The 27,504-nt window shown below is 40.6% G+C and overlaps 1 protein-coding gene across 1 annotated transcript in view; it reads left to right on the forward strand.

The window, feature by feature from the left end:
* Nucleotides 1-3,215: 3,215 nt before the first annotated feature.
* hk2 (hexokinase 2) overlaps nt 3,216-27,504 on the forward strand; it is a 28,831-nt gene continuing 4,542 nt past the window's right edge. Inside the window, exons 1-15 of the mRNA XM_030415665.1 lie at nt 3,216-3,278; nt 8,495-8,657; nt 12,704-12,852; nt 13,633-13,752; nt 17,183-17,278; nt 17,893-17,992; nt 18,622-18,805; nt 20,377-20,538; nt 21,244-21,477; nt 22,061-22,365; nt 22,464-22,612; nt 23,810-23,929; nt 24,396-24,491; nt 26,954-27,053; nt 27,217-27,400. Of these exons, the coding sequence (XP_030271525.1) occupies nt 3,216-3,278; nt 8,495-8,657; nt 12,704-12,852; nt 13,633-13,752; nt 17,183-17,278; nt 17,893-17,992; nt 18,622-18,805; nt 20,377-20,538; nt 21,244-21,477; nt 22,061-22,365; nt 22,464-22,612; nt 23,810-23,929; nt 24,396-24,491; nt 26,954-27,053; nt 27,217-27,400 (2,225 nt within the window). The remainder of the gene's footprint in view (nt 3,279-8,494; nt 8,658-12,703; nt 12,853-13,632; nt 13,753-17,182; nt 17,279-17,892; nt 17,993-18,621; nt 18,806-20,376; nt 20,539-21,243; nt 21,478-22,060; nt 22,366-22,463; nt 22,613-23,809; nt 23,930-24,395; nt 24,492-26,953; nt 27,054-27,216; nt 27,401-27,504) is intronic.

Below are 27,504 nucleotides of genomic sequence, written 5' to 3' on the forward strand. Positions count from 1 at the left end.
TATTGATTATTATGTTGTCATTATTACCTTTAAATCACATTTTGCCATGATGGGAGTGTTGTTGCCTCGTGCATTTTATCATTATTACATAGGACATGCCGTTTCATTTAACCTCTGCTGCTCACATACCAGCTTTTTCTTATTTTAGACTATACCCCCTGTGACCGAGCACAATTTTGAAGCTCATTCTATAAATAATTACTCATTTGATACCTGGATCACTTGCTGTTTCATGGTGGGGAGTTGTTTGTATGTTGTGTTTTGAACATGACGGCAACCAGTACAAAATGGTTAAGGCTTTGGTCACAAGCTACACCAGGTGCCATGAGCATGCTTGTGGAACAATATTTTCTATTTAAGAAGTTTCAGGTTTAGTTTTAACTGTTATCTTGATAATTTAACCATTACACACTATACAAAACAACATCGAACATACAAAGCCTCTGAGGCATGTTGAATATCTTAAAAAAAAACTACAACCTTTTAACGGGATGAGATGGAAGAAACCTCAGGAACAGCCACAGAGGAGGGATCCCTCTCCCAGGATGGATAGACACACAATAGCTGTGGCATGTCTAGAAAAGAACAACAAAATCTCAATTAACAAGTTGCATTGACAGAATATCTAATACAAATTATAATTTATGTAAGGTGTGTGGATCCAGGAGACAAATGAGTGGGTGAGGGATCACCAAGTGGTGCTTGAGCCACACAACCTCCTCTCCAACGTGGTGACCTGGAAGAGGACAGCCTGAATGAAAAGAGAGGAGGAGGAGGAAAAGTATGAGAAAGTTACAGAGAATGAGAGGACGACACAATTTTTAGCTTGTTGGAACAGAAAATAAAAGTTAGAGAAATGCAATATTAGAATTAAAGCTGCAAGCAGCAATGAGCTGGCCCTCGCAGTCCACGCGCGTGGGGGCATGCTGCTGTCGGGGTGTGCCGCGTAGATGTATTCAGGGCAAGACGATACATATGCATACCGAATTTTGTTCATGTATGTGCATGTAGGAGGCGGGGCTTGGATTGTTAATATTCTGGGGGGCCCTATAGAGTCCCTTGTTTATAGCTTTCCTCAGCTATTGTCAGGAGGGCATTGTCAATGATTCTACCAAGTTTCGTGTTAATCCGACCTACCTATGTGGAGATAAAAAATTCTTCTATTAAAACAGCGCCACCTAGTGGTCATGTTAGCATTTTTGCACAGAGCCTCAGGGGCTCATGGGGAAGTAGTACGAAGCCCCGTAAGGGACATGGGTGAAAAAAAAAAGTATTGCGGGATCTTGCAAAAATGTTTTAATATCATTGCGATATCCCTCAAAACTTTTGGGAGATCTCACAAAAAATGTTTCAATTTAGGTCTATGTATTTCCGGGTCAGGGAAACCGAAAACAAAACAAACGAATACAAAAACGGAGCGTTCACACCCGTGGGAGAGGTTTATAGAGTTTTATTTTGTGATTGGCCTCAAATATAAAGACATTAAATCAGTGCTTGGCAGTAGACACGGTTTTCTCATAAGTGAGAGACATCTGTAGAGACTACTAAACTCAAGGGGACTCTTTTGTCGCAAAGCGTACACTGACCTCACGGTCCTGGTTGAATTCATTCGCAACCAACCGCAATACTCTGGACAGCTTCATGGGTACCGTTAGATGTACGCCAAATGTAATGTTATGATTGTTGGACTGGCATAACTTAACATTGGAGCAGGGAAGTGATGTAATGTCCTTGTCTCTTTGCATACGCATAATGTCCTCTTTTGGGACCTCTATGGACCGCAGGAATTGCTCCAAATCCTCCTCCATGACTCATACTTTTTGCTGATTCCCAAATGGCCAAGTGACCGCAAGCGACCAGCAAAGTGTTACAGATTTTGTGAGATCCTGCAAAAACCTTTGCGAGATCTCGCAAAAAAAGGACATATTTTTATTTTTTTCACCCATCAATTTTTTTCCCCACCATGTCCCTAACGGGGCTCCATAAAGTAGTCACCTGAGTTTAATAATTATTATTATTAATTTAATAACTTGAGTATTGTTTGGAATATCAAAATGTTTGAATAGCTCTCTGTCAGGAGAGTCCACAGATGCTGTGAAAAAAGTTTAGTGCAAATCGTTGAAATCGCCTGGGAAGGGTTCAAAAAAGTAGGTATGCCTACAGCGAATTTGCGGGAAAAAACCGTTGGCAGAAATGGCCTTCAGCACATTTAAGTGAAAAAGTGGATATAAGGTTTTTGAATGTGTGATAAATTATACGTGAGTTATGAGCCAAAATGCACTTTCCTTGATTGTAGCGCCACCTAGCAGTGGAAATTGAGGACAACAATACATTCTGAAATTTTTCCTCAGGTGTGACGTATATTCCAAGTTTGGTGAGTTTTGGTGTATGTTCAGGCAGTGAAAAATGCGATAATTTGGGACGAAAAAGTGGTAATTCGAAAAACAATAGGGACCTCGCAGGTGGAGACCTGCTCGGGCCCTAATTAAATGCAGTCAGAATTAAGGATTGTTTCGTGTCGGCAGTACAAGGAGCTGTAATTTATTGTAAGAAATGAGAAGAATCATGAAGAATACACTGCAGCTGCTTGAAATAATAGTTTAAACTTAGTTGAGTTTAAACTTCAAATACAAATGTTAAGTTGAGAGTTCTTTGTTTTCTTGATGCAGTATGTCTGGTTTTTGTTTTTATTCATTCATTTGTCTATGTGTATGGGTGAGACCAATTTTGCTGCTCTGTCTGGACAATAAAGTTATCATATTATATTATGTTATATTATATTATATTATATTGTATTGTATTGTATTGTATTGTATTGTATCGTGTATATATAAGTTAAATGGTGAACAAACACTGACTATTAAATGCTTTTAAGTTGTTCCTATTATTTTGTCCAAGCTACTGTACATCCGTGAGAAGGAGATGACGCCGCGCCTTCTCAGCAGCCAATCAGCGCCATCGATGCAGAATGACGTCGACGCACCACCAACTCCAGGAAGTTGGAAGTTTGTCAGTACGACGTTCTTAAACATTGCCAACACCAGAGTGTTAATTCACGGCTTTTACACAAGAAACGGAGTGAACCGCGAGTGAACACATTATTGCCTTCGTATGTGTTTTTAATTAAAGAAACTGACTTCGGAGATCAACTCTGACCAACTTTGAAGCAGGAGGACGAAGAGGACGTGAAGTCGCCATACTCAAACAAACCAAAGATGTTAGCCTCGAGCCTGCTGGCTAACTACTGCACTGAACTCCATGATGACCAAACTCATAAAGTAAGTGACCTCACTGGTGTAAACTACTCGTCTGGGTTTTGTTGTTGGGACGTTTGGTCCGTCGTAACATTTGACATTTGAGTATGAGAAAGTAAAGAATGGGGTCAAGTAAGTGCTTCTTAATACACGAACTCAATGAACACCCCTTGTGTCCTCAGACAGGATTTACAATGCCTTAAATGCCAAGAGGAATGGGCCAACACTGTGTGAAATGACAGAATTGAGGCTCATTTTGTACAATATGTACAGCAGTTCATTGCAAGTGTAATTGAATACATTCAGAGTAGATCTACTACACGTGTAGCTGTCCAGCTATATTACTACTAGGCTTAGAGTATCAGCCCTGACCGAATACTGGGGCTGATATTTAGCCTTTTTATGAAACCTAGGCTTTGGTATCAACTGACACAGAGTACCTTTCCGATACCAGTGTGTGTTTAAATTATTATTATTATTATTATTATTATTATTATTATTTTTCTTTTAACAGCTTTATATACTCAGTCTCCTAGGAGCCAGGCTTTGAGGCCAGTTTTCATGACCGTCAAACTGTAATTACATCATCAAGTGATTGGGGGCAAAATGCTTTTTCCCATAGGCTAACATTGTGTAAGAATGAACTGTAAAACAGTGGATTTATATTTTTCGTAATTATTTTCATTTTCATTTCATTTTCATCTCCATTTAAGTTAACCAGGTGCTAAACCTGAAACTAGCCAACTAGATCGTCGGTTTGAGAGCGCCTCAAAAGCAAAGAATGTGATCCTCACCATGTTCTGTGGCCTGTCCAGGTGTGTGTGAGCTCTGTGAAGCAGGTAGATGATGGCATCCTCCACACCGATGTCAGTCTGGTACTCAAACTGCAGTGGGTCCAGGCAGCCGCGTGCCAGGGGCCTGAGATGCTGTAGGACCAGCCTTTCAAATGTTTTCATGACATGTGATGTTAGAGCCACAGGTCTGAAGTCGTTTGGAGCACTAGGGCGTCCCTTCTTCAGCACCGGGACTATGTAGGATGTCTTCTAGGGTGTTGGCATCTTTTTCAGCCTCGGGCTGATATCATCCGTTCCTCTGGCCTTGTTGATCCTGGTCCTGGCGTGCTTATGTCTCACGTGGTTTGTCTTGATGGTTAGGGATCTTGTTGTTGTTGCAGCGGTTGTAATATGTGGGGATGTGGTGAGGGGAGGACTGCCCTCTGGTCTGGACAGAGACCTGAGTGATTGAGAGGGTGGTGTTGGGAAGGGAGGTGCAGAAGCTGTCATGCCCGGGTCTTGTGATGCGGCGGAGAGATGGGTAGTGCGCTAGGGGGAGGCCTGGCCCCAGGTGGGAGTCTTATCTGTTAAAAAAACAGGTTTAGCTTACCTGCACTTTTCTTTGTCCCCTCCACTGCTCCCTCTCCATTCCTGTGATGTCTCTCACCCCTGTCCATATCTCCTGGGGGTCTTTCTGCTGTAGCTTCCCCTCTAGCCTGTTCTTGTAGCAGACTTTAGCCCTCCTCAGTTCCATCCTCAGCTCTTACTGGATTTCCTTCTGTGTGTTCTCATTGTCCCTTGCCATGAAAGTTCTCCTCTTCTGGTTCAGCAGGACTATGATGTCCCTGTTGATCCATGGTTTGCTGTTGGGGAAGTTATGGCCTTAGTCCCACAGCTAACAGCTTGACATTTGGCGTGCATGTTATTGCTTTCGTAGTAACACAACACACTGCATTCCTGGTATTCACTGCTTATGAGAATAAATAAATACATTTATTTTTTGGGTTTTTTTCTGCATTATTTTCTTTTTAAAATCTGCACATATGGAGAACATTTGCGCTGTGGTCAAAACAAGATGTTAGAGCATGTCATCTTGGGCTCTGGGAAACACTGATTGACATTTTTTAATTTACTTTGATAGCCAATTGACTTACTTGGAAAATAATCAACAGATGAATTGGCAGTAAAAATAATAATTAGTTGCAGGCCTTGATTGCAGTGCACGGTAGTACAAATGCCCAGTGATACTGCATTTTCGCCTTTTCCAAATTAATCTTTTTGAAAAATGGTTGAATGGAACTACTTTTACACTTGTCTCCTGCTGTTTGCTCCTACTGTTGCCTTCTGTACTATGCTACAGTTGCAGTAGATTGGAGGGATAATTTCTTTGCTTGAGAACTACTCAATATCTACCGAACAACCTTGAACAACTGCTGCTTATTTACAAGCTCAACTATGGAGCCAGAACGGTCACTTTAAAATTTGGCATCCAAAAAAAAATTGGCATTGAAAACAAAACCAGTACTGAAGAAAGAAACATTGTCATTGAAACATTTGTATTGAAAACAGTTGTATTGGCATTGAAACAAGGATTGGCACTGAAAAAAGAAAGTAATTCAAATAATTCAAATCTGAAAATCTTATCATTTTATTTTATTGGGATTTTTTTTTTATTTTTCAATGACAATCTTAAGATTTTTTCTTCATGTCACTTTTTTTTCAGTGACAGATTTTTTTTACAATGTCAGTTTTTTTTCAGTGTCACTGATTTCAGTTTCAACTTTCTGTCACTGTTTTGGCGTCGAAAGGGAGGGGCCTGAGGGGAGGGGCAAGTAGAGCGTGGTTTGCATATCATTTGAGAAGGTAATAGCTGCAGCCTGCGGGAAGGCGGGGCCGGACGGTCCAGCCATAACACACCATTTTAGGGCCCGTGTGCCGGCCGTCTCTGCGCAACACAGAGTCCAACTATCTCACAGACTTTTCTTCAAGCTCTCTCCTGATGTGTCCAAGTCTCTGTGTATCTGGTTCTGTCCCGGAGCTCCCGAGCTCTGGTCTCTATATGCAAATGGAGTGTGGTAGTAGTACCGGGGTGCCGAGCACGGTGCATTAGCCATAGTTAGCACAACAGTAGAACAGCCTGTTGCTCCGAGCCGGGGCTGCAGCGCCGACAGCAGCGCTCTGGTCTGCTCCCCGAGCTCAGAGGGAGGGGGCGGCTATGGAGAAGGCTCTGTCGTCCCAGGTGCGGTGCTTGGTCCTGAGCGGGTGTGAGAGGAGGTTAGCGTTGGATGATCGGAGGTTGCGGGATGGAGTGTGGTAGTGGAGCAAGTCTGTGAGGTAGGAAGGGGCCTGGTTATGGAGGGCTTTGTGGGTGAGGAAGAGGAGCTTGTAGTTGATTCGATGTGGGACAGGGAGCCAGTGTAAGTTTTGCAGAACAGGGGTTATGTGTTCGTGGGAGCGGGTGTGGGTAAGGAGGAGGGCAGCCGAGTTTTGAATGTACTGAAGTTTGTTGAGAACCTTGGATGATGAGCCATAGTGGATGCTATTGCAGTAGTCGAGTCGTGAGGTGATGAATGCATGGATGAGAGTTTCGGCGGCAGAGAAGGAGAGTAATGGACGAAGGCGAGCGATGTTCTTGAGGTGAAAGAAGGCAGTTTGGGTGAGGTGGCTGATGTGATGTTCAAATGAGAGGTTATTGTCGAAGATGATACCAAGGTTGCGGATGAATGGGGAGGGTGACAGGGTGGTGTAATCAATGCTGAGGGAGAAGTTCTGGGTCGATGTGGCGAGGGATTTTGGGCCGATGAGTATGATTTCAGATTTGACAGTTCAGTTGAAAGAAGTTAGTTAGTTAGTTAGTTTGCAGCCATGATTTTAGTTCTGTCAGACAGTTGGTTCAGACAGGAAAGAGCAGAACCAGTGATGTTGAGTGATGTTTGTAGGCGGGACAGGAGAATGGAGTGGTTGATGGTGTCGAAGGCTGCAGTGAGGTCAAGGAGGATCAGTATGTTGAGATGCCCAGAGTCTGCAGAGAGGAGGAGATCGTTTGTGATTTTCAGGGGAGCAGTTTCGGTGCTGTGTTGTGGGCGGAAACCAGATTGGAATGGTTCGTACAGTTCATGAGAGCGGAGGTGGGTTTTGATTTGTGCGGCGACCACGCGTTCCAGAATTTTTGACAGAAAGGGGAGGTTTGAAATGGGACGAAAATTTTAGATGGTGTCAGGATCCAGGGCGGGTTTTTTGAGGATTGGGGTGACAGCAGCCAGTTTCAGGGTTTGGGGGACAAAGCCAGAGGTGAAGGAGGAGTTGATGATGGTAACGATGAGTGGGGAGATTGCTGGGAGACAGAGTTTTATGAAGGAGGATGGTATGGGATCCAGGACGGGTGTTGAACTTTTCATGTTAGTGACGATGGGGAGGAGTTCCGGGGGGGGACGAGAGTGAACTGTGAAAGGGGTGGAGTGGTCGGGGCGGCAGGAGGTTGAGAGTCAGAGGTGGTGGGGGGATTTCTAAGTTGATTGTAGATGGAGTCAATTTTGGACTGAAAGAATGACAGGAAGGAGTTGCATTTATCAACTGTGATGGAGGAGAGGGTGCTGTCGCAGGGTTTGAGGAGTTTGTTGACGGTGGAAAATAGAGTCTTGGGGTTGTTGGAGCCAGAATGGATGAGCTGTGAGTAGTAGGTGGACCGGGCAGAATTGAGGGCATTTTTGTAATCTGAAAGGTGGTCTGTGTAGGCATGGAGATGAACTGTGAGAGTGGTTTTCTTGTATAGTCGCTCAAGCTGACGTTTACGGGTTTTCATTTGACAGAGTTCGGGAGTGTACCAGGGAGCTGTATGAGTGAATGAGACAGTTTTAGTTTTTATGATTTAATATAAGCAATAAGACGAATCTAAACACCCTTTTATTCTCTATTTTTATAACGATCCTTATCCTTTAAAAATCAGACTCGCACAACCTGCAACATAAAAAATGCGTCTTTTCATTACTAGTATCTGTCTGACTTTAACATTAAAAAAGCCATTCATAACTCCATTTGTAGTACTTTATAGGTGCATTCACATTGCAGTTGTAAAAGAAGGCACGTGGGTGGGCACAAGGTAATATAGACACAGAAGCTTAACCTTGATTTGCCTGCTTACTGTGAGCAAGTGAAGCAGTTTTGGACTTTAAACCTGAGTTCTATACCTTGTGGTAGTGGATTCAGCTTCTGTTGTTTGCTAGTAGACAGAAGTGACAAGAATGCGCCACCACACAATACAAAGTAAACAGAGAGCAATAAATAATTCCCCACTGGGGTGTCTGGGACTTAAGTGTGCTTTGTCTATATCCATTGTATACATGTTATCATGCAGGTTATATTTTCTCAATACAGAGCTATCTACCTGTGATGTTAATTTTTAGAACTGAATGACAATTCATGAACTGTTTTATTTGTGTACTCCCTGCTGTACTTGAAATGGATTAGGTGGACAAATACCTGCAGACTCTCCAGCTGTCAGATGAGACTTTGATGGATGTGTCGATAAGATTTAGACGAGAGATGGACAAAGGCCTGTGCAGAGACACAAATCCCACAGCTGCTGTCAGGATGCTGCCCACGTTTGTGCTCTCCACTCCTGATGGAACAGGTAATATTCCTTTTCATACAGGAAGGCTGTGTGTAAAATTAATAAAGTGAACACAGAGATTCAGGTCAGCAACTGCAGTTTCATATACAGCACCACAAAACCACAATTTGATAGAATGTCATTATGTGCACAAGAGTACACATTTATAGTCGTGGTCAAATGTTAAAATACACTAGTGAAGAACATGTATGGCAGGTCTTCTGAAAATGTGACCAAAATGGCTGGCTCAAAAATATATATACAGAAATGTTAATATTTAGTTAAATGTCCCATGACCATTTTCACAGAATTGGTGAACTAAATTTGTTAGCTTCCTGTCACAGACTGGTTTCTTCAGCACAGTCCAAATGTTCTCAATGGGGTTCAGGAGTTGGGACTTTTGGAAGGCCATTCCAAAACCTCAATTCTAGCTTGATTTGGTAATTTCTTTTGCCATTTTTGATTTGTGTTTGGGATCATTGTCCTGTTGGAACATCCGCCCTGCACTCAAGACCCAAATTTCTGGCTGATGATTTTAGGTTTTCCTAAAGAAATTGAATGTAATCCTTCTTCTTCATTATTCCATTTACTTTCTTTAGAGCACCAGTTCCGCTGGCAGCAAAACAGCCCCCACAGCATAACACTAAAACCACTATGCCTGAAACAACTGTAGTGCCTGACAAAAGTCTTGTCGCTTATCCAAGTTGTAGGAACAAAAAATAACAACTTGACTTGTAGTTGACCAATTGGAATCAGAAATGGCTTATATTAAAGGCAAAGGCCTCTAGATTTTGCTTATTATACCAAAATAAAGTTGTGAATCATTCATTGAGTTTTATCATTTAATTAAAACAGAAAGGTCAGATTTTGCTTGGACAAAAGTCTTGATGAGTCTTTAAACGATTCAACCAATCACAGATTAGAGCTCCACCTGTGACAAATAAAAAGAACCCCAGCACACCAGACCTTTATGTGAAGTGCAACCCGACCTCTGACAACATGACAAAGATTTAACCACAGACCAACGTGCTGATCATCAAGAGCCTGAAGACCAAGAGGATAAAAAAAAGATTTGAAGAAACTGGTGATGTTCATGATAAGCCCAGGTCAAGCAGACCCTGTAAGACAGCTGCCATCCCAATACTGCAGAAGACCTGTTGGAACCTGCATGGACCCAAGATTCACTCAGAAAACAGTCAAGTTTGGTGGAGGAAAAAATCATTGTTTGGGTTTACATCCAGTATGGGGGTGTGCAAGAGATCTGCAGAGTGTATGGCAACATTCACAGCATGAAGTATCAAGAAATTCTTGCTGCCCATTACATTCCAAACCACAAGAGAGGGGAAATTCTTCAGCAGGATAGCGCTTCTTCTCATACTTTAGCCTCCACATCAAAGTTCCTGAAAGCAAAGTAGGTCAATGTGCTCCAGGATTGGCCAGCCCAGTCACCAGACATGAACATTATTGAGCATGTCTGGTGTAAGATAGAGGGGGAGGCTTGGAAGATGAAACCAAATAATCTTGATGAACTCTGGGAGTCCTGCAAGACTGCTTTCTTTGCCATTCCAGATGACTTCATCAATAAGTTATATGAGTCATTGCCGAGATGAATGGATGCATTCTTCCAAGCTCATGGAAGTCTTACATGATATTAATTCTTTTTCCCAGGGCACCATGACTTTATGTTCTGATGTCATTGTAGCATATTTGTGTATTCAAAATAAAGTATCATTTCTGCTGTACATTATTTTTGTATGCGACAAGACTTTTGTTCAAGCAAAATCTAATCTCTCTGTCCTAATTAAATGATAAAACTCAATGAATGATACACAACATAATCTAGAGGCCTTTGCCTTTCATATAAACCATTTCTGATTCCAATTGATCACCTACAGGTCAAGTTATTATTTGTTGTTCCTACAACTTGGATAAAGGACAAGACTTTCGTCAAGCACTGTAAATTTATGTTTCATCTGAGCATAAACTTTTGATCCAAAAGGCCTTTTTTTTTGGTTCCTGTGATCAGCAGAAAACGTCAGTCGAGCTTTAAGATGTCGTGTTGGGAGCAAAAGGTTCTTTCTTTCACGGCAGCCTCTCAGCTAAGGTCGATGCAAAACACACTATGGACATGGTCATCTGTCTTCCAGCTGTTGGATGGGTTGACTCCTGACCAATTTTCTATCAGCAGCAGGTGATGGTTTGCATTTTCCTCCTGATTGTGGCAGTAGCCGTTTTTAGACAGGGCACCAAGCCGCCAATTTCCCCGTCCTTTTCGCGGCTCAGTCAGTGGTTTTAGACAGAGGCCGGCAAATTGGGGGTCTGTTTTGGTCCGCTGATTTTCCGCCTCGGAGGGTACACTTATTTCCGCCTCGCCTGCTATCTAAAAACGAGGTGGCAATGTGCCGACCTCTGCGTGAGGTGAGCGGAGGTGTCAATGACCTGCACTGTTGTGCGACCCACAGCCGGGGAGTTTTAAAACCAAGAAACAGCTGATCACAGCAGTCAGTCCATCACTTCATCTGCGAACATTAAGATGAGCAACTGGACAGCCGCTGAGATCCAGGAGATTCTAGCGACTCCTCGGTCTCTGTAGCTGTTTGGTTGTGTCCGCTTGTTGTTGTGTCGGCAAGCTAGGAACGGTCGCTACTTTCAAATTAAAAGCCCCCCGCTAAGTCCCCAGTTCTAAACTCCAATGGGGTGCAATGTAAAGCTCTTATTTTGAAGTCACATTCGTTGTCCCTGTTCACAGCCCAACTTCGAGCTTCACGTCACGTCACATGTTTACACCTACCTCAGAGGCGGGTTTTGGAAAAGGAGGAATATTACGCCTCCATTTACGAAAGACAGGCCGGCACATTGCCGCCCTTACCTTTGAGTAAATGTGCCGCCTTTGCTATCTAAAAAGGGTTAGTGACACAACTGCTGGGCCACGCACTTTATATTCACAAACAGTTGTTTGTACAGTTGATCTTGAGACCTGTAACTGCTCTGAAATGGCTCCTAGTGACTTTACTGACTTCAAATCAATAATGTGCTTATTCAAGTGGATGCTTAGCTAATGGGTAAATCAAACAAGCCCTATTAAAATGGGCTCAATCATCCATTGTTATCAGAATCACACAGAAGAAGTTAAGAGGCCATGCTTTAAAGAAAATTTGATTTGCACAACTTTCTAAAATCACCAAAAATTATTGTTTGAGTTACTGTATGTATATTTTTGGTCACATTTTCAGAAGAACCATAATAAAGTCAGATTTTAAGCAAATATCATGAATGTTATTAAAGTTGTGACAATGTGTTCCATTCATTTTGTGTGTGTGTGGGTGTGTGTATATGCATGAGTATACTTTTGATTAGCGCTTGAACAATTAGTTGATTAACAGGAAATGCATCATCAATAGTTTTTGATAATCAAGTCACTGTTTGAGTTCCTTTTTCTTGCTTCTGTTTTTTTTTTAGATTGAAAGATGGTTCTACTTTTATTGCTTTACATCATTATCATTGTAATTTATTTATGTTTTTGAGTGTTGGGAAGAAAAAAAAGAGGAATTTAAAAACAAAACTATAGGCTCTTTTAAATTTTGATTCCACTGTTTTCTTTTTTACTACTTTCTGATACTTCACAAATAGCTTAATGTATTGATTCGTGGAGACAATAATCTGTCGATGAATTGATAATTAAAACAGTTGTTATTTGCAGTCTGACTTCTGAGTTTCATGCAGTTCCACAGGATGGCAATAAGAGATGGTAAAAGGAAAGCAAGGAACGAGCAAAAGGCTGAGAAGCTTTTCACGATTTATGAGGAATTAACTCTAATTAGCATTTGTGTTTTTACCTCTGTGTGTACTTATACAGCTATCTTTGAGTGTTATTAATGAATCTTTCTGGAAAGTGAGGACATTTTGGCCGTTCCTCACTTTTTGTCAGATGGTTAATGTTAGGGTGAGGGGCTAGGGATTGCATCATGTCAACATGGGTCCTCACAAGGATAGATGTAGAAAATGTGTGAGTATGTGAGATTATGTGTGATTATAATGTTTTTAATTTGTTGTGTCTCTTTTTAAAGAGCAAGGTGAATTTCTGGCCCTTGACCTAGGCGGAGCCAATTTCAGAGTGCTCTTGGTCAAAGTTATGGCTGATGGTGAACAAAAGGTGGAGATGGAAAATCAGATTTATGACATTCCTGAACACCTTATGAGAGGCAGCGGGACTGAGGTGAGAGACATTGAACAACACACACAGCTAACATATACTGCACAGAACAAAACTCAGCATTGTTGTAGCCTGTAATGTGTCAGTGCACCACAGCTCAGTTGTGGATCTCATCAGAGACAGCTGTGGTATGAATATATGAATATACAAGCACACAAACTGACATAATGCAGTAAGAAGAGCAATGGAGCCCAACCATGGAACCTGCACATCAAAGTGCCATCTGAGTTGGAGTAAGCTGATGAAGACTGTAATGTACTTTCTAGCCTATCAACTTGTCAGATGTTGAGTGCACCTGTGAAACAAGTGTACATGGTGGCTCACGGTCTGATGATAAAGTATTGATGCTGTATGATTATTAGCTGTACATTAGTTTATCTAGAGCACATTAAATATTAAAGTCAGATAGTTAGAATTTAAAAAATAAGATGTATAAGAATGTATATTCCTAACACATAACACATTATAACTCTGTATTTGTGAAATTGAGTTTAGCTCCTTCGTTGTACAGTTTAGACAACAATCTGTAGTTGGATACTAAAACTGTGTTTGAGGGGGTTGTGTGTAGGACTGTGCCTGATTGCAGATGATGTTTTATAGATGTAGACAAAGGACAGTCGATTCTGATCTTGATCATTTATACATTTCTTTCCTCATACAAATGCTGCTACTAATAATCGTTATGGTAGCAATATTGCTTATTATAGTATCCATGCATTGTGACACCCACACACAGAATGCAACCTGCACATTTTTAAAACTGACCTTTTCTCTCTCCTGCAGTTATTTGACCACATAGCCGATTGTCTGGCTAATTTCCTTGAAAAGTTGGGAATAAAGGATAAAAAGCTTCCTCTGGGTTTCACCTTCTCTTTTCCCTGTCAGCAGACGAAGTTGGATGAGGTGAGTGATTATGGTGTTTTTATAAGGGTTCTTTTTATTTAAGTGAGACTTGGTCCTCTATCTGTGGATAACCTCATGTTTGTGGAAACAACTCAGGTTTGTGAGTTTCTGAGCCTCAGTGAACCCTGTGCTCAATAATCGAGTGTTAAGGCAGCCGACTATCACTTAAAGGAATTACTTGAAATTCCCCCCCCCCCCCCCCCCCCGAATTACAGTAATTAACAGATATTTAAAAAAAAAAAAAAAGACATCAGAAATTTGAAAGGCAAGTTATTAATGAACAATTCTGACCGTGTAGAAGACTGCAGTTTAGGTATTTTTGAGTTGGATAGAAGTTGATGGCGATCCAACCCAGACGTGACATCTTGTTCCCTGAATAAAAGATGTTACAACTAAGGACTGATGATCTTTCCTCCTCCTGTACAAGGTCAGCACCAAGAGGAACTTTGTTTAAAGAGTTTATGATTGAACTCGCACACCGTACCACCATACATCATCCCATCAACCACCACTTTTTCAACCTGTCAGAATCACTGTCACTTCATGTGTTTCATTACTGACCCTTTCATTCAACTTTATTCAACTTTCATTTATTTACTTTGTTTGTTTTGTGGCCATGAACAATTTGAACAGGTGGGAGGTTGTGGTGGTATATTTTGTTTATTAACAGACTTCTCACCATGGGATCACTCCAGCCACCATGCCCATCAACATGTTGACATTACTAACTGTGACTACTCGGTAGTTATTACTGCAATATAACAAGTACTTGGTACTCATGGGTCGAACCACACACATTTTTTATACTCAGTCCTTATTTTGATCTAGACAGAACTTCTTTGACTGTATCTTACAGAATTGTTGGGACTGGTAAAGAGCCAGATCTCTCCTTACCCTCTTATCTGTGAAGCATCACTTCTCTGTAAATTTTCTTTTAACAGTATTTTCACTGTGTTCATGTTTGTCATTTTGTTATTCTGTTCTCTACTGGCAACATCTGTTGCATGTCTGGCTGTCCTGGGAGAAGGATCCCTCGTCTGGGGCTCCTCCTCCTTTCTTCCTTCTTTTTTTCCCTCCCTCAAGAGTTTTTTTTTTTGGCAAATTTTTCCTCAGTGGAATCAAGGGCCTAAGGACAGAGGATATCATACACTGTAGAGATTGTAAAGACTACTGAGGTGTTGTGATTGTGATTTTGGGTCTATATAAATAACATTGATTGAACATGATTTTTCTTTCAGGTTGATCTTGTCTAGCAATGTGCTGCCACATAGTTGCAGCCTGTCTTTGGCATTAGCAGGAAATTTCCTCTGTGGCTAGCTGAATAAAGAAAGCCTTTCTGTATTGAAGGGAGGATAGCGACGGCCATTCAAAGAATTACAGTTCTATTATTGAAGGTCATGCGATGCATGCCTCCAGCCGGGAGAAGAATTGATGCAGGACAAAACATAATCTGTCAAACTGTGTGTTGTAGAGCTGAAAGTTTGTGGTGAAATGAGGATAAGGGATGCTGTGGTATTCATTCAGACATTTTGCAGGCTTGAATGCCACAGAATCCATGTCTGTCTGATGCACTGTTGGCTCTGTCAGAGGTATCAGGCTTCGAGCCAAGTCCAGGTTGTAGGTTGTGTCACCTAGCACTCAAGTTGTACCCCCTGAGGTTTGGCAGTCAGCACCTGGCCAGCACCTGTTGTCTGTATCTGTTTGCATTATTTGCTGAGGATACATTGATGCGATTTTTATGCATGTGTCTTTATTTCCCCTTTAAAAGAAATAGATTGTACATATCAGACTGCACTAAGCAATTGGCTAATTAATAACATTACCTGAATTCCCTTCTTTGAGGGCTAATATAAGATCTTGCCTTGATGGAAACTTGCTGCTATTTTATATGATACTTGACCTAAAGTGGAATGCATTAGGGCTCTTGTATGAGATGCACACCTGTCTTTTACCTTGTCTCTATTTATGAAAAAATAGCAACCAGCACTGTGAAACAGTTTAAACATAAACTGTGGGAACAAAACTTTTTTGCCCCAAATAAAACTTTCTCTGAGTGTGCCTGAGTTGTTCATGGCCACAAAACAAACAACGTAAATAAATGAAATGCAGCATAAAGTTGAATGAAAGGGTCAGTATTGAAACACATGAAGTGACAGTGATTCAGGTTGACAGGTTCAAAAAGTGGTGGTTGATGGGATGATGTATGGTGGTACAGCGAGTTCAATCATAAACTCTTCAAACAAAGTTCCTCTTGGTGCTGACCTTGTACAGGAGGAGGAAAGATCATCAGTCCTTAGTTGTAACATCTTTTATTCAGGGAACAAGATGTCACGTCTGGGCTGGCTTGCCATCAACTTCTATTCAACTCAAAAATACCTAAACTGCAGTCTTCTACACGGTCAGAATTGTTCATTAATAACTTGCCTTTCAAATGTCTGATGTCTTTTTTTTCTTCTTTTTTAAAAATATCTGTTAATTACTGTAATTCAGGGGTGCAAATTTTAAGTAAATTCTTAAAGTAATAGTCGGCTGCCTTAACAGTCGATTATTGATTAATCATTCATAATATCTGAGATATGTTTAACTTGTTAACTGTTTTAAACACTGACGTGATCAATATTTGATGTAAAATCAGAGTCAGCTACATTAGGATTTAAAAGAACAGATAAAGTAAACATAAAGTTGCTTGAGTGATTACCAAATAACGTAAAAATAATAACTTCATTTTATTTACTGAGCTTCTTTCTGTCACTGTTCAACAACTGGCAACAAAATTCAACCAATCCTGAAGCCACTAAATGTCTTAAATGTAATAATATCAATTTGTGTAAAATGTCTTTTTGTATTTTTTTTTTTTTTAACTTTTATTTCAATTACCAGTATTTGTTGTTTTTATTTTGATTTATTTGAAAAGCAAATATCTGTAATCTGTTACTGTAAGATACCATTTGATTTATCAGTGCCCATCTCTTATTGTCGATTTAGGAAATGTTTTATTGGTTAAATTCTTCAGCCAGAGGCAACATTTATCAGTTCAACACTGTGTCTTGTTTTATATTGTTTCCAGTTCAGTTGTCACACAGCTTCACTTTAGATGCGATCTATAACAGTCCTATGATGACACTGTTCACTGCGATATGCTAATAGTATTAACTATAGGCCTATTTGATGACAGCTAGCTTAACCTGGAACCTCTGTCGCATCATTTATGTATTTATTTTTACACATGTTAATTTTGCAGTGCCATTTGAGCAATTCTTGCTTGTTTTAGATCCGTAGACTGTACTTGACTCAAACACTAGTTTTTTCATTTTTAAGGTCTGTAACTACTCTGCACAGTATTTGATCAGTTATTATGATATCATATGACGAGGCTGAAATGGGCAGATAATGGTGATCCCATCATACGTCTTTCTTTTCTTATTTGCAGAGTGTTTTACTGTCTTGGACCAAAGCCTTCAAGTCTAGCGGAGTAGAAGGAAAGGATGTGGTCAGCCTTCTGAGAAAATCAATCAAAAAACGAGGCGTAAGTATTCAAATTATAGTTTAATGGTACAATATGTACCATTTTCATACATTTTCAAACTCATCTAAATCTCACAAACACCTAAAAGTCTTTTTTTATTCCTTCTATAAAGTTGATGCATGATTCTCAACCGATACCAATAACTTGCCTGTTACTTGATGAATGAGTTGACATGAACCAATCAACACATCGGAAACTTGATGACTTTGACTAATTTCGAACATCTTGTGGTTTGTGTGCCTTTATGAAGTCACAACTGTGTGTCTGGATTGACAAAAATAAAGCTGGAATTTGCATGTTACTACCGGGGCGGGCTACATAAGAAAAGCTTATATGTTGGGAAACGGGTCCAAATGAAAATCATGCAGCATTTTTATTGTTGGTCCACAACGATCTAATCTGCCTGTCTCTTCTTCTTCTTGTTTTTGCACATGAAAATAAGGCCCGTTGTTGTGTGAATGAGTATGTACTTCTGCTTATGCAGAGGATGAGAGTTGAGTCGGCGATCCTTCAATGTGGCCCGACATATTTAGTCAGTGCATGTGAGAGAGCCCTGAGACAATAAATGTCTGTTACATCTTAATGTATAGCGTGAAATTAATTTCTCATTGCAGGACTTTGACGTTGACATTTTGGCTGTGATCAATGACACAGTGGGAACCATGATGACTTGCGGCTATGATGATCATCTCTGTGAAATTGGCCTTATTGTGGGTGAGTCCAGTTTATTGATCAGTGAAGGTCTCAGTGTTTGATCACATGTGTTATCCAAGCCGTTTGATACTGATGCTGGAATCAAATGTTACACTACACAATAAGGTGTATTTAAGGAAAAAAGCATGCAGCTCTTGTCACTGTCAACTCCGATCCTGGGGGACACTTGTTCCCATAATTCTGAATTGGCACAGATTTGTAAATATTGCTATCCAAAACAGCTTTATGTATGTCTTTAAAGTGGATATAAATGTACACATTTGTATCTCTCTCAGGAGTTCGCACCCAGGTACACACAAGAAATTCTACCTGGTTTCAATAAAGTTGCTCTGTCCATTTTAAAAATTGTCAGTAGGGCCCGGCAATATGGCTTTAACATAATACATAATGATAATAATGTATTTCATAGGCCATACCGTGAGACACAATATCTCGATATTTGGAAATCTCCTCAAAAGCATTTAATAAAATCTAGAACTTGTTAAAAAAAAATGAAGTATCACAATATTTTTGAACAACTACCTATTACACCTACCTATTACTAGTATAAGTACGCCTTTATCACATATGCTAAACTGAATCAACTTTTTTTCTTTTATTTTTATTCTGCTATCATCTCTGTCCACAAGGAACGGGAACCAATGCCTGCTACATGGAGCAGATGAGGAACATTGAGCTGCTGGATGCTGATGAGGGTCGGATGTGTGTCAACACAGAATGGGGAGCTTTCGGCGACGATGGTACCCTGGAGGACCTTCGCACTGATATTGACCGAGAAATTGACGCGGGCTCTCTGAATCCTGGCAAGCAGCTGTGAGTGTTTGATTTCTCTTTGTAAAAGAGACTGTATTTCTAATTGGAAAATTATGTTGTTAAGCTGCTGACACTGCAGCTCCACCCTGTGTGCACTGCTCACATTAAAAGCCTTCCAGCAGCTCAGAGGTCATAACCCCTGTTATGGCTGACATTTTCTCTCGAGAATATCCTGTTATGTTCTGCTCTGTTTGTGTCCATTGAAGTGGTATATTTGGTTTAAAATTGAATAGCCTGCAGAACAGTAACAGATTATTTTTGGTCAGGATATATTGGGTAGTAAGGGTAATAAATAGTGATTATATCATTATCTTGATGGGAGACTGTAATCAGATTGTGTATATCGTTATATTGTGATATGGTTTTTTCCTCGCTCTAAAGCAAATGGACTGTTATTTATATAGCACTTAAAACACCCAACTGTACAGACCCCTATACTCTGATGGCAAGAGGTTGCCATGCAGGTTGCCATGCAGGTTGCCATGCAGGTTGCCAACCTCATCAGGATCAACACAGGGCTTTCATCCAAAGCCTCCTTAATGATGATTCGATGCCTATCCCAGAAAGTGTCGCACTCTCACACCCTGACGCCTCTCAGGAGTGAGTCGTCTCATTAGTGGATGGCCTGCTTCTATCTGTAATTTTGTGAAATTTCAGACTCAGACAACTTTATTAATCCCACCAGGGGCAATTGGTTTCAGCAGCTTACATACTGGCACAGTACAACAACACAGTACACACAATAAATAAATAGGGAATAAGGTAGAGTAAATAAATAAATAAAATGCCAAGGAGTAAAGTGTCATCAAGAATCAATAGTTGAATAAGTGAATAAATAAGTAGATAAATAGATAGGTTGCACAATTGTGAATGTGGGTCTTCTTGTTTGAATACTTGCCTTTTCCCTCTTAGTCATTATATCCACATTACTGATGATTATTTATCAAATATCTCATTGTGGTTGCACTGAGGCTGAGTCATCATCAGCGGCCCTGGTTCGAGTCCGACCTGTGGCCTTTTGCTGCATGTCTTCAGCCACTCTCTCTCTCCTCTGTGCAGCTCTTCAGTGTCAACCCATGTTGATGGGATATCAGGCAATGTCGAGTGTCAGCAAAGATTTGGCTGTGAAAAAACTTCCTGGAGTTGGCTTATAACTGCCCGTCAAATTTGTGGATATTTTCCAATAGTTGTAGGCCTACCAGTAGTAAATATCACTTGTGAGTTTTGGCGCATCCTTTAATACTGTAGAAGTTAGGAAAATTTAAATGTCAGAGTCTCACAGATGGATGATTTTTGTACCCAATTTCAAAGTATTCTCAGGTCTTGGTCTCGGGAGTCAAAGGGCTTACTTGTAGTTATTCTCTTGACAGACAGAGTTTCAAGAGTTTACATGTCAAAAGTTAAGCGTCTGATAGGCTTTCAGTATGCTGCATTTGTGTTTTATGTGCCGGTAGATTATGGTGGTAGGTCTGTTTAAGGTATTCATAGGAATAAATGAAACCATTAACCAGAAGACTTTTTTGTGGAATATTTTCTTCCTCCTTTTTTTTTTTTTTTGGAATGGCATGCAGTTTTGAGAAGATGATCAGTGGCATGTACATGGGGGAGCTGGTGCGTCTCATCCTGGTTAGAATGACCAGAGAGCAGCTGCTGTTCCAGGCCAAGACAACAGCAGAGCTCCTCACCACTGGAAGCTTTAAAACCAGCTACATCTATGGCATAGATAATGAGAAGTAAGTGTCTGTGTTTGTGCATGAGTGTTTGAGAAACTCAAGGCATTGATGTTTCAATGGTACTGTAAGCAGCAGACAAGTAGTGTCCACTTGCAGAACAGTGAAACATCTTCAAGCTAATACACATTTCCAATGGGGGTAGTTTTTAGTTTCAGCTGAATGAATGAAATGACTCTACAGACACTGTCAGAATGTGTTGGTCACACCAGTATTCACTGATTAAACAAAACACAAGAACAAAGGGTTGAAAATACAAGTCAGATTGGATCTGAAATTATATTATCTTGTTTGTTAGGCCAGTGAAGTACTGCAGGGCATGCTGTCATGTACAACAGCACTTATTTTCTTTTTCAAGACAAATGAGATAAGTGGATTAGAGCAATTCGGATTTCTATTGTGTCACAAGGTTTTTCAAATAATTGGTTGAGAAAATTGTAGTGCGGTTTATGCATTAGTCTTGCACCATGAATACTCAGATATTTTAAATGAGCAGTAGTATATGGAGATCAGAGCTACTCCACAAATCCACTAAATTCCCCAAACGCATCTGCATCCTAAATGATGTAGCAGAGGCCGATGTCAGATGGTAAAAAGCTGCAATTACAATAGCAGTTTTATCCAAAGGGCTTTACCATGTGCTTCTCATTTACCCATTCACTCATCAGAGTTACAGTAAATGTGATTTGTTTTGTGCCTTATTTGTAGCAATGAGGAAGGTCTAGCGAGTGCTGAAAAGGTGCTTCGTGGCCTGAATCTGGATCCATCGGTTGAGGACTGTATAGCCACTCAGAGAGTGTGTCAGATAGTATCGACACGGGCTGCACACTTGTGCGCTGCCACTCTGGTGGCAGTACTGCGGCAGATTCGGGATAACAAGGCAGCTGAGAAGCTTCGTACCACTATTGGAGTGGACGGCTCTGTTTACAAGAATCATCCAGAGTAAGTGTTCCTTAACATCATCACATCGGTCTCGGTGTATCTCTCAAAGGCACACATTTAGTTGATCAATGGAGCTTGCGTGAGGACATTATAGATTTAAGAATGGCTGCAGGATAATACCAGCTGTGTAAGGAAATCCATGTATGCAATCTCCACACTTTTTTTCTCTTAGGTTTTGGTATGAGATGAAGAAAAACAGCTGTTTCATTAGCTGAAGCAAGAAAGATTATAATCAAATGGATCGTCAAAAAATCCTTTTGAGCCACATCTTTATTGTGTCTAATATATCACAAATAATTTAGTTTGCAAGTTTTTGTTATTATTATTATTATTATTATTATTATTATTATTATTATTATTATTATTATTATAGCCTGTTGGATTCTTACTGAAAGTGAACGTTGGAAAAAAAAGACAAACAGACATTCACATTTCACACGGCATAAATTGTCTATTTAAGTCCACTGACACACAGTGTAGGAAGTTTACATGACATGAAACAGCAGTTTTGCACATATATTTGAATGTGTGAGAAAATGGTAAAAGTAACACAGATTCAATAAATGCGTCTCCCTTTTCCAAGGTTTTCCAGGAGGCTTCATAAGATGGTGCGGCGACTTGTGCCGGACTGTGATGTGCGTTTTTTGCAGTCGCAATGTGGCAGTGGGAAGGGTGCAGCCATGGTAACAGCAGTAGCCTACCGTCTTGCCGCTCAAAATGCTGAGCGTCAGCGCATCCTTGACACCATGTGCCTGAGCCGTGAACAACTGCTGGAGGTAAAGAGGCGAATGAGTGAGGAGATGGTCCGAGGCTTGTCAAAGCAAACCCACGAGCAGGCGAGCGTCAAGATGCTTCCCGCCTATGTCAGATCCACACCAGATGGAACAGGTTGCAATAAAAGAAAAAACAGCTTTCCACTTCACTTCAAGTCATGTTTTCTCTTTTATATATGTGTTGAGGATTCTTGTCTTTTACGTCCTCATCAGAGCACGGCGACTTCTTGGCTTTGGATCTTGGGGGCTCAAGCTTTCGGGTGTTGCTGGTGCAAGTGCAAAGTGGACAGAGACACAAAGCGAAAATGCAACAAAAGATCTACAGTATCCCACAGGAGACCATGCAGGGCACAGGGGAAGAGGTAAAACATCACAGGGGGTTAAACATTTTCACACAATAAATGAGAACAGCATTATAATATGACACTGAGAGACTTGGATCACAAATTGTGCAAATCTAGATTTATAGATAGCATGTCTTTACGAATTATAACATGCACATTGTAATTAAAGAGTAAGAACTTTATCAGAGATTTTATTTTACGTTATTTATTTGTATCATTTACTTTTTATTGTTTTTTCAAAGGGGAATAATGAACATACACAAGTAGCCAATAAAGTGTGTCATACATAAAATTATCACAGCAAACTACACCTAATACAGGACAAGAACAGAAAAGAAGGTCAAAGGGAATATAATAAAGACTTAGCATTATATACAGTATATTTTCTGCTTGATATACATCTTATGTACATGTAAAAGTACATCATATTATGTAAACTAAATAATACCTTCAAACCTACATGTCATATAAACCCTTAAGGACCTCAGGGTACCGAAACATAAAAGTCCCATATTTTAATGTTGATATCTTGCCTATGTATCAGCTTAGAACATAGTCTTTCATAGGAGGAGATTTGGATTTATTCACCTGCTCAGGCTTCTCTTTGATAAGGAAACTAGATTCTAATTGGAACTGTTCAAGGCTACTTCTGTATTAAATGGAGTGTTTTCTGTCTCCTTGCCAAAAGCCCGATCTCTCAATGCAGAGTTTTGACTACACATGTACACATATGACATGCATCTAAGCTGAAAATCATTGTAGTAGTGTGGAAGTGCTAAGCTGAATTCACCGGCTTACCCATACGATCAATAAAACAAAACAATCAATCAACCTGGCTTTCCCGGCTGCATGTCAGATCTTTAAGCTGGATACTGAACCCCAAATTGCTCTGATGAACAGGTTCTAACAGCTTGGAGCATAAGCGCTTAAGTCAGCATTATCAAATGTTTTAATTCATATGCATATATGGGGAGGGAATGGGAACGTGAAGCTGCCGGTGAGAGTGAGCATCCGACAGTCTCCCCCTCATTCAAAATATGCAACCATCCCAGGTATTGTGTCAGCAGGGCTTACTTCTAAAACAGCCGTATGCAACGTGTAAAACCTCACAACACTGTGTATTTTTGCAAAACTTAGAGCAACATACCTGATACATATGGTACATCATTTATGAACTCCTTATGTGTATGTGCATTGTCTTGCATTTTGTGTCAGCTTTTCGACCACATTGTGGACTGCATTGCTGCCTTTCTGGAGTACATGGGAATGAAAGGAGCATCCCTGCCTCTTGGATTTACATTCTCCTTCCCCTGTCATCAAAGCAGACTGGATCAGGTAATGTTTGACCAAATATTGATTGTAAGTGCACCTAGACTAGTGTACATATCTATTATACCTTAGTGAATTGACCTGTACATCGTACATATGTATCGATCGCAGCTAGTGTAAAGAATTAAATGGATAACGTCTAACACTTGTTGTGACAGCTAAGAATTTCAGCAAAGCAATGACTCATTACATGTCACATTTCATCTCCTAATAAAATCTTTAAAATGAAGGGAATGATTAAGCCTTGTGTACTGAAGGGGCTCGGAGCCATTGCAGTTACCTTCATATATCGTCCCTAAAGTGGAATTCTTTTGTTGGGGAAAAGTATGATTCTCACAGGACATGTGTGTATATACCTATTGTAAGGAGACACAGTGCCCTGAGAGAATCATATTTTTCCCCAACACGTTTTAATCTTTCATTCTTTTATTACTTTGAATGTAACACTTACACAGAGTTGTTGTTTGTGCAGGGCATTCTTCTGAAGTGGACAAAGGGTTTTAAAGCCAGTGGTTGTGAAGGACATGATGTCATTTTGCTTCTCAAAGACGCTGTCCGCCGAAGACAGGTCAGTACACATCACAAAGACATTGTTGCAATTTTTATTGAGAATATGGCCTGTGGGCATCTGCATTTCACCTGACCTACACACTACGGAGCCCCAGACACAACATGGTCAAAAAAAAAATTTAACTGTGGCCACAATATAGCTGTAGCATGCACACGAAATACTACTTCGTGGCCACGAAATACTAAATTGTGGCCACAACTTAGTATTTCGTGGCCACGAAATAAGGATAATGTGCGCACGAAATACTTATTAATGATATTAATATAATTCCTGGACAACTGGGTAAGCAAATCGAGCACACCTTCTCTAGAAACCGCAATAGCCTACGTGATGTCCTTAAGGTGAGTGTCTTTTCTGATTCTGTTATAGTCAATATCTTTTTATCCGCATTTAGGTTATTTAGGTAGGCCTATAATAGTGAACTTTTAATCGTCTGTGATTTCATTGAAGGACAAATGTCCAGAGAACACTACAGACGCCTTCAGTAGTTCAGTCAGAGCAACAACAACCTGCAAATCAATACAAACTAGATTCTGATCACTGATCACTGGCTACAGGTGACCTTGGCAACGCGATACATACAGTGAGCGCTACTGTAACTCCACGGCTGCATTCGGTGGCATCATTAACAGTGCGGCTCATATATCCTCTGTATTCCCTCAGCTGAGAGTCTGACACACATGATGCTACTTTCAAAGGAGATGATCAGTCAAAGGCACTGCGTAAATGTGGGATAACAAGATATTGACTAGAACAGAATAAGATAAGACACTCACCTTAAGGACATCATGTACGCCAGGGATTGGCAACTTTAATGATAGAGAGGGTCACAAAAATGTTATCCTCACTACTCGAGGGCCAGATTTTAATTGCGCACTTCCACCAGTAGGATACTGTAACCCTATCATTCAATAAAAATAACACAGGCACAACAGTGCAACAGTAATAACAAAAACCAATATTCATGTTTGATGTGCATTTCTACTCTTTGCCCTCCCATTCCATGACATGTTTCATATTTATATCGTGATATTTGTGCAACATTTGTGAAGAAGCATTGGGAGATTTTGAGCACAGAAAAATATATACACGGATGCGCTCCGACTCGGACAGCCCTTCCACCTGGAAGCCGCACACCTCAATCACATGCACGGCCAGAGTTTACCCTACATACGGCTCTCCTATTTCCCCTTTCACGGACTCCTTGGCTTGTGTGATTACTCCTTTGAGCCTGCGTTCAACCGCAAAAGGAGCGGCACTGAGTGCGCTGCGTAAACGAAGGCCACGCGTGGCTCAGAAAGCACCTGCCGCAGGAGCTGGAAGACAAACGACTCAGAAAGGTGGAGACATTGCGGGCGGCTATTTACTAAACACCTGCGGAGCCTGCTGGACTTAACGCGTTCGTGATGAAGGTGTCGGAGACGCGCATAACTGCGCCGTGTCCGAGTGACACCTCCATCCCACCCGCAGTGTCTCCACCTTGCTGGGTCGTTTGTCTTCCAGCTCCTGCGACAGGAGAGTGAGTATTTCGTGCGCACGTTATAGCTATATTGTGGCCACAATTTAATTTTTTTTTTGACCATGTCATGTCTGGGGCTCCGTAATAGCACAGGAACAGAAGCAGCAACAGCATTTAGGACCTGAGCAAACCAACTATTAACCTATTTCAATGTAAAACATGATATGTCCAGGCTTTGTGCACAAAGTCAATAAGGAGTTTCTGCTCTGATGTTTTTCCTGGCCAAAATATTCACAGTGGGGGGCGCCACATTAGCCCAGGTGGTAAAGTGTGTGTCCCATGTACAGAGACTGTGTCCTTGCCACAGTGGCCCAGGGTTCAAGTCTGAAATGTGGCCCCCTGCTGCATGTTATCCCTCCTCTCTCTCTCATCCCATTTCCTGTCATCTGCCAAGCTGTACTATTGAGTAAAGCCACAATTATGACCTTTTTATCACATATTCATAACCTGGTCAATTAAACTTTATAGCTCAAAGTTATGTCTTACCATGGGAATATATAGATACAGTTTTTTAATCAAGGTTGTTAATTATTAGAAATAATGTAACTGTCTGTGTACATGCACCCATCACATGCATGCATGTTTACATTAAAGCTTCACCCATATATAGGGCCACACGCAATGCTGAACAAGTGATATTGCGAATATTTTAACAGAAATTCTGATTGCAATGTAATTCATGATTATTATGGATGATTTCATTTTACATTACAAATGTCATTGTCAAGAAAAACTCGTAAAAAATTGTCCTTACCTCGGTTAATTAGACCTTGTCTCATATTGAAGTTTGGCATAGGTATGCTGGGAATAATCTGAGGGCACCAAAGTTAATGTTGTAATGATAATGATAATGGTATAAGTTGTCCTGCTCTGACAGATGCAACAAAACTAACGGGAAAACTCAGTCAGTTGGAAATTAATTGATTTTCACTGCTTCCAGGAATTTGACTTGAACTTTGTAGCAGTGGTTAATGACACAGTGGGAACCATGATGACCTGCGGCTATGAGGACCCCAAATGTGAGGTGGGACTCATCGTAGGTAAGTCTGTCTACCCCCCACCTTCCTCTCCGGAAGCCATTCTCTTTGTTCTATTTTTAACATATAAATTAGTGTACTGTGAGTAGACATTTGAAAGAGTGAATCTGCAATTTTGAATGAAAAACTTGCACTAGTGATACCTCTCCCCCCGTGTTTAATTCAGGCACTGGGACCAATGCCTGCTACATGGAGGAAATGAGTAACATCGAACTGGTGGAGGGTAATGAAGGTCGTATGTCTATCAACATGGAGTGGGGAGCATTTGGTGACAATGGTGAACTCGATGACTTCTGCACCCGGTTTGACCACATTGTTGATGATTCCTCTAACAACCCTGGGAAACAGAGGTATTTGATGAAGATTTATGACAGATTATTGTTACTGTTAAGTGTCAATAAAAAACAACTGGAAGTGCCAAATTAAATGTACATGTACTCATAAATACCGTCTA

The sequence above is a fragment of the Sparus aurata genome, chromosome 5 (genome assembly GCF_900880675.1).
Source record: "Sparus aurata chromosome 5, fSpaAur1.1, whole genome shotgun sequence".
NCBI classification, from domain to species: domain Eukaryota; kingdom Metazoa; phylum Chordata; class Actinopteri; order Spariformes; family Sparidae; genus Sparus; species Sparus aurata.